General features: G+C 53.9%; 3 protein-coding genes across 3 annotated transcripts; 2 read left to right on the top strand and 1 right to left on the bottom strand.

Moving 5' to 3' along the window:
- Window positions 1-1,245: 1,245 nt before the first annotated feature.
- On the top strand, window positions 1,246-6,069 carry QC761_402760 (uncharacterized protein; the record flags this gene model as incomplete). The annotated part of the gene is made up of 5 exons (XM_062878553.1): window positions 1,246-1,836; window positions 1,891-1,916; window positions 1,971-2,069; window positions 2,123-3,350; window positions 3,423-6,069. The coding sequence occupies 5 exons, from the start codon at window positions 1,246-1,248 to the stop codon at window positions 5,262-5,264; spliced, it is 3,786 nt and encodes a 1,261-aa protein (XP_062732044.1). The 3' UTR covers window positions 5,265-6,069.
- A 371-nt stretch (window positions 6,070-6,440) lies between these two features.
- On the bottom strand, window positions 6,441-10,979 carry ADE3 (tetrahydrofolate synthase; the record flags this gene model as incomplete). Its single annotated transcript, XM_062878552.1, has 5 exons — window positions 10,056-10,979; window positions 9,356-9,978; window positions 9,142-9,179; window positions 6,990-9,077; window positions 6,441-6,764 (listed from the first exon to the last, which is right to left on the bottom strand). Exons 2-5 carry the CDS (start codon window positions 9,858-9,860, stop codon window positions 6,441-6,443), a joined length of 2,955 nt encoding a protein of 984 aa, XP_062732043.1. The 5' UTR covers window positions 9,861-9,978; window positions 10,056-10,979.
- Window positions 10,731-12,932, top strand: TIF34 (translation initiation factor eIF3 subunit). Its single transcript, XM_062878551.1, has 3 exons — window positions 10,731-11,404; window positions 11,476-12,073; window positions 12,146-12,932. Exons 1-3 carry the CDS (start codon window positions 11,355-11,357, stop codon window positions 12,524-12,526), a joined length of 1,029 nt encoding a protein of 342 aa, XP_062732042.1. The 5' UTR covers window positions 10,731-11,354; the 3' UTR covers window positions 12,527-12,932.

The following is a 12,932-nucleotide window of genomic DNA, read 5'->3' as shown; positions in this document are numbered from 1 at the left end:
GGTCTGCGAAATGACAACTCGGCCGGCCATACTATGGGACTGTATGCCGAGGATACTGGCCAATAGGCATGGTTGCCTCTGCTGCAGCAAATTCCGCACTTCTCACACTGCGCCGCTTTACAAGTCAGGCCGGCGGTTAAGAAAAGGGTACACGAACAAACCGCCAGGGGAAATTACACGCGATACTACCCCTCCTTGAGATGAAAGTGCTCCCTGGGCATGAACAAAAAAATGGGTGTACACAGGAGACCCAATTTACCGAAACATGCCCACATACGCTGTGCTGCACCTCATCGCAAGTATCCCGGCAGCCCTACGGAATCAACTGAGAAATGGCCCTGGCATCATGTCGTCAATGATCCCCGGAGCGGCACACGACCACGGACCATGGCCATGCGTTCTATCCAAGATGGCCACTCCTATTCCCGGGTTGGCATGGAAGGGTTGTGGAAGCTGACCGGGAAATTCAGTTGTCCCTACCTGCCTACGGTAGTTGGTTGTTTCCCACCCACATCTCATTCTTTCAAGGGCTCAGATTATACACATTTCAGAGGAAAAGCCAGTGCAAGTGTACATTATTTGTCTCAACCGTCTATTTTCTTCGAGTCGAGTCTCGTTCCCAGGACAAAACTATCTCAGCACCCTCCCTCACCAAGTGCCAATGCAACCCCTCCCCCCCCCCTTCTTTCACTCCCTACCCTTGCCAAGGAGCTGACGGGGAACAGGGGGCAAGCAGGCCCTTCAAGCAACACCCTCCTCTCCAAAAAGAGCACCCAAGCCCCTCCTGTAATGGAGGGCCAAGAGCGGTACAATCTCATCCCAACTTTTCCCTAGCTGCACACGCAGGTAGAGGGCCCTGTCGCCATCTCAATAATAACATGTGCCGCAATGTACGCCGCAGAGTTGCACCCCAGATGCTTCGGCTGTCGTGGTGGACGGATGGGCCCCGTTGCTGCGTGTACATGCCATGATTACCCAAGGTCACTAAGTAGCTTTGATCACATCCCCCGCAGACTGAGGCTTGCCTCAATCTCGTTCTTCTCCCCTCCTTCTCTTGCTGTCTTCTTTTTGAGCCTCTTCGCGTGTATTGCTGCAGCCGCGCGTGTACAGCACTGACGTACCCCGTCCCCGTCTTCGTCCCTGACTTTGTTACTTTTCTTCATTTGTCCAAGAAAGTCCAACAGGGCTGTGTTATTCCCATCTTGGTACACATCTGACATCCATTTTGAGCATCTGCCGCCCATCATGGCTAGTCTCAAGTTCATAATGGATGTCAACGACGACCACCAGGTGCCGGACCGTCAACAGGCCCAGAATAATAAAAAGGTCAAGGTCCCAATCCAGCCGGCCACTACCGGTCAGCTACCAGAAGAACCCAACCCACAACCACACCCGAGGCATGCTAGTAGTTTCGGCCTGGCCGCCGAAGAGGATATCAACCCCCCTTCCCCCTCTACCCTGAACAAGAAACGTGCTGCTTCCTCAAGGGGTCCCAAGCCAACGACGACAACATCAACCACAACCCCAACTGCCCCCCCAGGAACGGCAAGCGGATCACTGGATACTCCAGTCCCATCGACGACCTTGTCTCCTGCCACCGCAAGACCCTCAGTCCGTCGTCGAAGCACGACAAGTACCGACTCAATGGACCGGTCAGGAGGCTACGGATCTCCCGCCTCGTCGTCATCAATGGGAGGCGGACCCATGAGACCTATGCCCCCTCATCCTCAACCATCTGATGCAGTACCGATGAGACTAACCCCCATCACTGGTCGTGTGAGCAGAGCGAAGAAAGGCGTTCCGGTACATGTCTGCGAGCTTTGTAAACCAGTCAAGGTACGACGCCCTCTGTTGATTATTCATTAGGGCATTCATACTAATCACCACTAGACCTTCACAAGAGCCGAGCACTTGAGGTGAGAAAGACTTGAGCCATCGGCAAGCGGTATACGCTGACACTTGGGATACAGGCGTCACCAACTCAGCCATGAAGAGCCTCAATTTCGTTGCTCGGGCTGTGACAAGGCATTTCATCGCCAAGATCTGTTGACTAGACATCAGCAGAAGAAGTGAGTACAGAAGCTGGAACGGCAATAGCCTACTTTATTAACCATGTTTACAGCGAGCACGGTGAATCCTCATCCCAGCCAGCGGTTAATCAGGCCAGTCCACATGCTGTGCCATCACCAAGACCACCACAGCCAATACAGATCTCTGGGTCACAGAGCAGCTCATCAGTGCCGGCCCAAGGGTCTGGGCAAACACCTTCCACCGCGGCCGTCTCTTCTGAGACGCCTTCAACAACATATTCTCAGCCCGCCAGCTCGCCTCATCCAGCCGCAGATTACAGAGGGGCCGCACCTGAATACGATGCCTACACAATGTCCCCGACACCCATTCTAGTCACCCCATCTTCAACACGGTTCTCACAGACGTATTCCCAGCCCAGGACATCACAGATGGAGCAATTGTCCGTAATTACACAGGGTATTAAAATGCCAGAGCACCGGGAACCGTCCCCTTGGGCATCATCGGCCACGGACAGCACTTATTCGACACCGGTATCGGAATCACTGGGAAATGCACAGCCATGGGGGCGCTCAAACCACCTTCTCTCCCCATATCCTAATCCGGCTTCTCGAGTCAGCCCCGGGCCTGGACTTGGAGGTTTCATTCACCCGAATCCCTACTCCTCCAACCCCCACAGCACACAGACATCGCATACCTATTCGGCCGGAACACTCTTCCCAAATACTATGGGCTTTAGCGGTCAAGACGTCAGCAACCATCAGGCCTCCGGACTGAGCAACATGCACGGGAACACAATGGCCGGCGGCTTTCGAGGCCTCACCCCAGAGCCGCACACCTCGGCTCAAGCAAGTGGCGGTTTGATCACACCCCCCCCCGTCCTTTCCACTGGCATTGACCCTTCGCTCGGAATGCTTCGTCAGAAGCAGGGGTTTATGGACACACGATTAGGTGCCCAAACCGCCATGATGACTGATATGAGCGTTGGATATGCTGCGAGTGGTGATGTGAGCCCCGGTGGCGAGATGACAGGGTTGAACTTGGAGTTGGGGAGCAAGTATGCCATGCACTCCTCCATGCCACCGTCCATGAACATCCCCCTTCCGGCCGCCATCAGGACTGCTATTCCTGGCTATCTTGATGTCTATTGGGAGAAGGTACACCCTGTGCTTCCAATTGTGCATCGGCAGTCATTTGAAGCCGAGCCGGAAGATGTGCTGAGGTGTGCCATGGCAGCCGTAGCCACCCAGCAGCTGGACACCAAGGAGGACCGCAACCGGGGGAACCAGCTTCACGAGCACGCGTGGCAAGAGGCGAAGCGAGTGAGTGCAAATGCACCCATTTCTTTACCACATCATCAGCAACACTGGAACTAACAAGGAAACACCACACAGACAGCCAAATGGAGCCTGCAAATCAAGCAGACGATTCTTCTCTGCGAGTACTTTGCGCGCTTCCGAGGCCGAAAGCCGGTTACCAAGCCCTCAGACCTGTTCAGGCATCTCTACCAGAGGGTGAGTACTGAGCAGTCCATTACTGCACCGCTGTCTTTCTCTCTTATGGAGGATTCTGTTTCTTGGTTCTTCGACACCAGCGCCTGGTCACCAACATCCTCCCCCGTTTCCTCTGTCTCTTCCTTTGATTCCATCACGCCGGCTACCATTGCCACCACCTCTCCCATGGTTCTCAGGCACCTGAGCCCCTTCTCGAACACATCATGGCCACAGGCCATTGTCCCTTCATCTTATGTTTCTCCTGGGTCCTCCTACACGGATCCTTCTTCTTTCACGCATCATTCTCGTTCCAACACCTCTCCTTCTCCTGCTCGTTCGCGAGAAATCTCTCGGATCTGGTCTTTTCTCTTTTCTCCCGAACGATACGACTCTGTACCGGCGACGGGGAATTCTCTTTCATTTTCGACTCTTTCTCAGAGCTCTGCGCAGGCGTACTTACAATTTGTCTCCGACACACAGGCCCTTTGTCCCGACTCCGGCATGCTCGATCAAGCCATGCTCAGTTCGGACCAGCACTTGGTCAACGACCAAGAGAGGTGGAAGCGCTGGGTTGAAGCCGAGTCCTGCCGTCGGCTTCTCGCAGCTTGCTTCATTTGCGATGGCCATACATCGATCTACCAGCAGCATGGGCGCGTTCTGGATGGCAATGAAAGCCTCCCGTTGTTCGGCAACAGTGAGAAGCTTTGGGGAGCCACCACGGCAGAGGAGTGGCACGCCCTACAGGCTTGCGACCCGGTCTCTGCCCACGCTGCGGCCCAGCCAGCTTGCGTCTCCGACATTGAAAGTCTCACCCCAGAATTCATTGAAACTTGCGGGCGGGCAGATCGCATGGTCATTCTTGGCCTATGCGCTCTGCGTCTGCCTCGACGGCCGGCGTCATCATCCACAGTTGCCCTTTCAGCCGACAACTCTCCCGCTCCAGACTTTGATTCAAGCCAGCAAGCACGTCTCCAGCAGCAACCCCAGGACATGGAAGCCGAGCAGCGCATCCAGCGGCTTTTCCGAACCTGCCCCATCGCCAACACCTACCTCGCCCTACACCACACGCCCCTTCGTGATCTCCTGGCCGTCAGCGGCGACTCTTGGGCCTACGCCCAGAAGGTCCTTCCTGCTACCATCTTCCAGGAACACGTCAGGCGAGTCAGGCAATGGGCTGGCGGCAGCCTTCCGGGCCTCAACATTCTCAAAGCCACCCTCTTTGCCTCGCGTGCCCTGCTCGGGTTTCTGGACAGTAATCGCAGGAATGTGTCTGAAGACAGCGGCAGCAGCAGCTCAGCTGCATCGTCAAGGGTGGCAGATATATCCGACTACTGGGCCCTCCACGTCTGCGTGCTCGTCTGCTGGGCGTTTAACCACGGTCTGCGGAACAGCAACAAGGGTCAGCAGCAGCAACAAGCGCAAGTGTACCCCCGGCAACGAAGCAGCAGTGGCGGGCCCAGCGGTGGAAGCAGTCCTGCCTCGAGAACGAGCGGGCTGTCGACCGCGTCCACGCTGAACAGCTCTGATGATGAGCCGATCCGCTGGCTGCGCAGGGTGGCTGAGTGCAGCCGACTGGAGGACGTCTTAAGGTTCCGGGCCCATCGCGAGGCGGCGGGCGTGGTTGGGCTTGTGAGGCGCCGGATGGAGAGTGACTGTGTCGGCAGTCGGAATAAGCTGTATGTGGATGCCATGGGGGTGTTGACCAAGATTGAGGAGAGTGCTGCTATCAGGAGGTGGTTCTAGCTCCTTTTCGTCACGTGTTTCTTTTTTGTTTGTGTTTTTCAACCAGCCAGGGAGCTTAATGGTTTTCAATGGCGCCTTTTTCTTTCCGGAGTTTCTTTCTTGTCATATTTTTACATGGGATGGGGAGCATTTGGCGTGGGTGATGGCATTTACAGGATACTTACTGGCTGGGGGCATATATTGTGTGGGATAAGGGGCATGGCATTGCTGGTTGACATCCCTTCGTTTCTCTTCTTTTTCTATGGCGTTTTTCTGGGCATTCACAACACAAATACGAGACGACAATCGCATACATACACATCAGATGACGGCGACGAAATGGAGAAAAGCGGCTTCCTTCTTCTACACCCTTTTCATTTCACTTGTACAACATACCTTTCCGATCATTCCCTTTTCTTTTTCTGTATTTTTACTTTTGCTTTTTTTCTGTACGATTAATTTTGGCATCTTTTTTTTGGATTTCTGTTTTGTTTTTTTTTTTTTTTTTGGCATATCATACATATATTACATTACATCATTTTTGTACTTTTTACCTTATTATTTTCTTCAACAGCAGATGGGTAAAACTTTAAATGATGGATATAAATTTGGTTTAGGTTCGGGCACATACAGAAAATAAGGTGTATTTGGAGTTTAATGGGAAATGCGAAAGGGGGGCTTATGAGACAAGGAAGAGGAAAGGGGGTTGGTTGTATAACATACAGTAAAACAGACAGAGTGGGTGGGGGAGGAGGAACAGGGACTTAATACTTAGTTTTTGTACTCCTGTTGTATAACATGAATAATGAGAGATATTTGATCATCATATTTACTGTTTTTAGACGTGCTTGACCTCAGTGAAGTCTTAAAACAGAAGCTAAAATGAAGGCACTTGAATGTTTACAAGAACTTTAGCCATTACCAGTACTGTCACTGCTGGGAGCATAAGTGAGAGGAACTTCATCTATTCCATCTATGGCTAGCTATTTTTGGTTTCGAAAACCTCTTCACCCCTGTGGTATTAACCCCCCCTTCATCAGCGCCATGTGTTAAAACATGCACCTCCAACATCTCATTTTTCCCTTTCCACTTTCCCCCTGCCTTAGTTTCGCTCGAGTTGATCATTGATATACCTTTATACCCACCTCCCAATTTTAACGCCATATAAAAACACAAGGCTCAAGGACTTGAAATTCTTCAAAACAACCCATCAATCTCCCCCGTCTCCAAATCAACATCCACATTCAAATACCCAGGCGCAGTCGGCAACCCAGGAATCGTCTGAATATCGGCCGCCAGCGCATACAAGTACCCAGCGCCCGCCGCCATCCTCACATCCCGAACCGGCACGGTAAAGCCCGTCGGCGCGCCCTTGAGCTCAGGGTCATGACTGATGGAATACTGCGTCTTGGCAATGCAAATAGGCAGGTTCCCGAAACCCTGTCTGGTGTACGTCTCGACCTTCTTCTGGGCCAGCTCGGTGAATTCGACTGACGAGGCGCCGTACATCTCCCTGGCGATCTTCTCGATGCGCTCCTGGACGGTACCCTCGAGGCCGTACAAGAGCTTGAAGTCCTTGGGCTTCTCCGAAGCGGCAATGACAGCATGAGCGAGGTCAACGGCGCCCTTGCCGCCTTCGGCCCAGTGATTGGCGAGGACGGCGTCTTCGGCGCCGGCCTTGATGGCTTCCTCGCGGACGACTTCCACTTCGGCGGGAGTGTCGGTGGAGAACTTGTTGATGGCAACGACGACGGGCACGCCGTAGGACTTGGCGTTGGCGATGTGCTTGGCAAGGTTGACGCAGCCGGCACGGAGGATCTCGACGTTTTCCTCCTTGTAGACGGGGCTGAGGGGAGCACCGGGGGAGATGGGGGGCCCGCCGCCGTGAACCTTAAGGGCGCGGATGGTGGCGACGACGACGACGACGTCGGGGACGAGGCCGGAGGTGCGGCACTTGATGTTGAAGAAGCGCTCGCCACCCATGGTGAAGTCAAAGCCGGCTTCGGTGATGACAAAACCGGCCTTGGTGGAGTGGTCCTCGTCGGGCTCGGTACCCGCGAGCTTGAGGGCCATCTTATCGGCGAGGATGGAGCTGTTGCCGATGGAGATGTTGGCGAAGGGGCCAGCGTGGACGAATACGGGTGTGCCTTCCAAACTCTGCATCAGGTTCGGCTTAATGGCATCCTTCATGAGGGCGGTAAGAGCACCACCGGCACCGAGGTCGTCGGCCGTGACGGGGTCGCCGCTTCTGGAGCTGGCAACGACCATTCTGCCGAGACGCTCGCGCATGTCGGCGAGGTCAGTGCTGAGAGCGAGAATGGCCATGCACTCACTGGCGACCGAAATGTCGAAGCCGGTCTGGCGGCTATGGCCCTTCTCGGTGGCAGCAGTGCCGATAGTGATGCCGCGGAGATGTCTGTCGTTGACGTCCAAGACGCGTCTCCAAGTGATAGTCTCTGGGTCGATATCAAGGCGGGCGAACTTGCCGATTTCCTCCTCGGTAAGATCATCAGGGTTGGTCTTGTCAATGCCGAGCTTCTTCAGGCGGCGGAACATGACAGGCGAGAACTGTCTCTTGCCGTTCTTGACCGGGACCAGTCGTCTGTAGAGGGCGGAATCCTTCTGAGTGCTCTCGTGGAACATGCGGGTATCAATAGCAGCGGCGAGGAGGTTGTTAGCAGCGGTGATAGCGTGGATATCACCAGTCAAATGCATGTTGAACTCGTCCATGGGAATGACCTGACTGTAACCACCGCCGGCAGCACCGCCCTTGATGCCGAACGTTGGGCCTTGACTTGGCTGACGAACGTTGGCAAAAGTAAGACGACCAACATGGGCGCCCAAGGCTTGAGCAAGACCCATGGTGGTGGTAGACTTGCCCTCACCGAGAGGAGTGGGGGTGATACCGGTAACAACAACGTAGCGACCATTTCGGCGATGATCCAAGCGCTTGAGAAGAGTGAGGTCGACCTTGGCTTTGTAGGCACCATATGGTTCGAGCTCCGAGTTTGAAATGCCAATCTCCTTGGCGATCTGAGTAACGTGCTTGGGCGCTTGAGCCCGCGAGATGGCGATGTCTGATGGGACTGGCTCCTTGAGAGCAAGGCTCAGGGGCACAATCTTCCTCTGCTTCTCGGCATCAAACCACTGTGTCGCAGAGGCGACAACGTTGTGAAGCAGCATGGCGACAGTCATGGGACCAACACCGCCGGGGACGGGTGTGATGTGAGAGGCTACCTGGGAGGCGGACTCGAATTCGACATCGCCAACAAGACGCTGACCAGATTTTTTGGTAGCGTCGGGAATGTAGTTGGTGCCAACGTCGATGACAACGGCGCCCTCCTTGAGCTGCTCGCCCTTGATGAAACCAGCCTTGCCAATAGCAACAACCACGACGTCGGCATTCTTGAGGTGCTGGTCAAGATCCTTGGTCCTGGAGTGGCAAACAGTGACAGTGGCATCTGCGTTCTTCAAGAGGTAGCTGACAGGACTGCCAACAATGTCACTTCTGCCAACAACTACGGCGTTCTTCCCCTTGAGGTCGACACCGGTTTCCTCGAGAAGGACCATGACACCCTTGGGTGTGCAGGGGACGAAATAGGGGTTACCACCACGCTTGGCCAGCTCACCGATGTTGTAAGTGCCGAAGCCGTCGACATCCTTCTCGCTCAGGACGGCGGATGTGACAGCGTACTCAGAAACATGGCTTGGTAATGGGAGCTGGACCAAGATGCCGTGGACGGTTGGGTCATTGTTAAGAGCATGAACACGAGCAACGATCTCGGCCTCGGTGGCCGATTCGTCAAACTTGATGAGTTCACATGAGATGCCGCACTGATATCAAGGGGGTCAGTGTGCCGTTCGCGAATGAGATGTGAGTGGTCTACAGCATCCTTACCTCCTCGGCGGCTTTCAACTTCATGCGCACATAGGTGGCTGCAGGTCATCCGTCCAGAATCAGTTAAACAATGCCCACGCGGGGTAGCGGCTTTGGGGGCTTTGGAGTATGGTTGGTGGCTTACAGGAGTCAGAGCGGTCGCCCACTACACGACGTTGGTTAGTTTAGTCAGTCATTCAGGTAAATAAACGAAGGCCGGGATACTAATACGCACCTTGGATAATCTTCAAGCACGGTTCAAAGCGTGGGTTGATTCCCTTCTTCTCGGCAATCTCAGCCTTGAGCTGTTCGCGCACCCGCTTGGCCACGGCCGTTCCGTCAATCTTTTGGGCCACCATGGCTGCTGACGAGCTGGAAAAGGCCCTGTGAGCAAGGAATGAGTTTGGTTGTGCAGATGCAGAGTGCAAGAGAGCGGTGGTGTGGTTCCTGGCGAGACCGAGACCGAGGCGTAGGCGTTGGGCGTGGGCGTGGGCGACCTTAACGGGTGACGGTGACTGGGCCTGGCGGGGTGCCGAACGCGGGGCAGCGGAGTGGCGGTCGTCAGGCTGAGCCGAGGAACACCGCCGAAACTCGGGCATATACGTGCTGACGAGCTTGTGGCCATCCACTGACTCGATTCTCAAACGGCTGCTGATAAGCCGCTGGCGTGCTTTGTTCGTGGAGCAGGAGCCAGTCAGGACCGGAGTCGGGACCCGTTGGGCCAGTCTCGAGAGCGTCATGGCGGCCAGTCTCTAACAGTTAGTCTCAGTCACGATCCTCCTGTTGTGTACCGCTGTTGCTTATGCGGTGAGCTTCTGACTGATGCCTTCCAGATATCAGAACCGAGGGCAGACGGTCCTACCAGGTTGCCCGGTCAGTGTGGAGAGCAACAGCGACTGAGGTTGAGTCACAAGTGAAATTTATGTGTCACTCACTGCAAGGGTTGGCTTTTTTGACGATATGGTGTCATTCCTGGCGTCAGTACGGAGATGTAGAATCAAGACATTGATTTGGGCAACAACTTGGTCTTAAAGAGCATGTCGATTTGGTGCTGTGTATCATCAATCCATCCCACAACACAAGCACCATGTGTAAAGTACCTGTGCATGGCAGCGCCGGTTCTATGACAGTGGTCGACATTTTTCCCAGCAGCCGCCACGGGTCCAAATCCAGGACCCTGGAAACGCAATTCGATATCAATTTATGTGTCGATGATTGGTGTCGATATAGCTCACTCGAGCTCCTCCCGGGTTTGCAGAGGAAAGGTGTGGTCCCTCATCCCGACTCTTGGCCTCATATTGATGGAGCAAAAACCGTTATTAGAGTTGAGAGGCTCAAACTAAATAATAATAATAAAAAAAAAGGACCCACATCGCAACTGCCACTTACATGTTTTCTTCCAGCAAGTCTCAGGAGTAGAAATGTCTACATGTACACTCCAACCCTTTAAATTTTTGTTAGCGCGAGATTTCACGATATTTTCACCCCCGAAAAGCGCAACCACACCAATTTTTCCCGGGGAAAGAAGTTATTATACAGCTTTTCTTTCAAGAATTACCTTCTTTCCTCTAATTTAAAGTAACGTTATGGTGTTTATGAGGCCAAAGTTATGAGAAGTTGAAAATAAGTGTAAGATCCGTCTGCCTTGGTCTTGCGCTAACAAAAATTCAAGGGTTGGGAGTGTACGTGCCTCTCTGGCTGTGCCGGGTTATGATACAATAACACAAATTCCAGTCACAAGGATAGAGAGTCGAGTCACCAGCCAAGAGTCATCATCCAAAAACAAAAAAATAAGACTGGAAGGATCGTCGAGGAACAATGTTCTGTTTGTAGTCCGAGCATCCAACATTCAACATGGGATGGCACAGTCGTGACAGTCGAGATCAATTGGAAAAAAGACCCCCACTTTTGACTTTAATGCTCCGAAGACAGAAGGCGGTCAGGCAAAGTTCATTGTTAAGCGGGGCAGAGTCCAAGGATTCGCCCCGCGCTGGAAAGTCTGTGGCCTATCGGCGGCGCACAATCCTCACGGAAAAATTACTGGTGTGCCAAATCAATCGGCCGGAGAAAGAAGCCTTCTGTGAAAGAAACCGCATTCGCGACAGAGAGACTCTGCCTATACCCGACAATAAAATAATAATCGACCACCTCCCCCTCGATTCCCAACCCCACCGAGCAAAGAAACCGCCCCTCTCCCATCCCTCGACAACAACCCCCCACAGCTAACCTTCAGAATGAGGCCCATTCTTTTGTCAGGCCACGAACGTGCCCTGACCCAGGTCAAGTTCGTTGCCCTTTACACTGACCGATAGAGCCAAGACCTCCTCCTGTCTAACACCTTTTCTCTCTTGCTAGGTACAACCGCGAGGGCGATCTTCTCTTCTCTACCGCCAAGGATCAACACATCTGCGCCTGGTTTGCACATAACGGCGAGCGTCTCGGCACATATCAGGGCCACCAAGGTGCCATCTGGACCGTTGACGTCGACCCAACCTCCACCATCATCGCCTCCGGCTCCGCCGACAACACCATCCGCCTCTGGGAGGTCAAGACCGGCAAGCTCCTCAAGACATGGGACTTCCCCACCGCCGTCAAGCGCGTTGAGTTCAACGAGGATGGCACCAAGCTCCTCGGCGTGACGGAGAAGCGCATGGGTCATCTCGGCACCATCGTCGTGCTCGACATCAAGGTCGACCCCGAGGCCGAACAGTCGGACGAGAAGGTCCTGACCATCGTCTGCGAGGAGAGCAAGGCCACCGTTGCCGGGTGGAGCTACCTCAGCAAGTACATCATCGCCGGCCACGAGGACGGCAGCGTCTCCCAGTACGACGGCAAGACGGGCGACCTCATCTACAACGTCAATGTCCACGAGCTCGGCTCCCCCATCACCGATCTCCAGTGGAACCAGGACCGCACATACTTCATCACCGCCTCAAAAGACAAGAGTGCCAAGGTAATGTTTTTTGTCTTGTATGTGTGAAAACCGCAAGAGAACATTATTTACTAACATCAGAAAAACCTCTAGCTCATCACAGCCAAGGAGCTCGAAGTCCTCAAGACGTACGTCGCCGACACACCCCTCAACAGCGCCGCTATCACCCCCAAGAAGGAGTATGTCATCCTCGGCGGTGGTCAGGCCGCCATGGATGTCACAACCACCTCGGCGAGACAGGGTAAATTCGAGGCCCGCTTCTACCACAAGATCTTTGAGGAGGAGATTGGCCGTGTCCGTGGCCACTTCGGCCCTCTCAACACAGTCGCCGCCGACCCCACGGGCAAGGGTTACGCCTCTGGTGGTGAGGACGGTTACGTCCGCGTGCACCAGTTCGATAAGGGGTACTTTGACTTCAACTACGAGGTGGAGAGGGAGAGGCTAAACAGGTTAGCTGCCCAGGGTGGCAAATAAAAAGAATTTTAATGGGGAACTTAAAAAATGAAGAAATCATGACCGGGGTTTCCATGGGACAATCTGAAAGGAAGAAGGGAACGAGCCGCGAGGTGGTTGGTTGGTTGGTTGTGAGGGTGGAAATGATGAAGGCGGAGGCGGATGAACGAATGAAAGATGTGGTTTTGAGTTCGGCATTTGCAATGGCGTTCAGGGACAGATTCTTGGGCGGACACACGCGGATCACACACAAAAGGGTGAACAAGAAAGATGAAAAGGGGGAAGGTGGGGGGGATCCAGGCAGGAAAACCAAACCCCCTTGTTTTGATGTCACTACTTTTGGTAGAGAGAAGGAAAAGCGACATGAAAGCCAGTCTTTCTTCCCCTCTCGCCCAGATAGAGGAGCTGATTGTAAAACTCGTAACGG

The sequence above is a fragment of the Podospora bellae-mahoneyi genome, chromosome 4 (assembly GCF_035222275.1).
Source record: "Podospora bellae-mahoneyi strain CBS 112042 chromosome 4, whole genome shotgun sequence".
Taxonomy (NCBI): domain Eukaryota; kingdom Fungi; phylum Ascomycota; class Sordariomycetes; order Sordariales; family Podosporaceae; genus Podospora; species Podospora bellae-mahoneyi.
Note: the sequence above shows the minus strand (reverse complement) of the source record. Positions and strands in the feature narration are given on the sequence as shown.

Excerpts from the sequence above, each read along its gene's own strand:
- TIF34 (XM_062878551.1), top strand. The coding sequence starts at position 11,355 with ATGAGGCCCATTCTTTTGTCAGGCCACGAACGTGCCCTGACCCAGGTC. Across the intron at positions 11,405-11,475 it reads CGTGCCCTGACCCAGGTCAA|GTACAACCGCGAGGGCGATC; the intron begins GTTCGTTGCCCT and ends CTCTCTTGCTAG. Across the intron at positions 12,074-12,145 it reads CAAAAGACAAGAGTGCCAAG|CTCATCACAGCCAAGGAGCT; the intron begins GTAATGTTTTTT and ends AAAAACCTCTAG.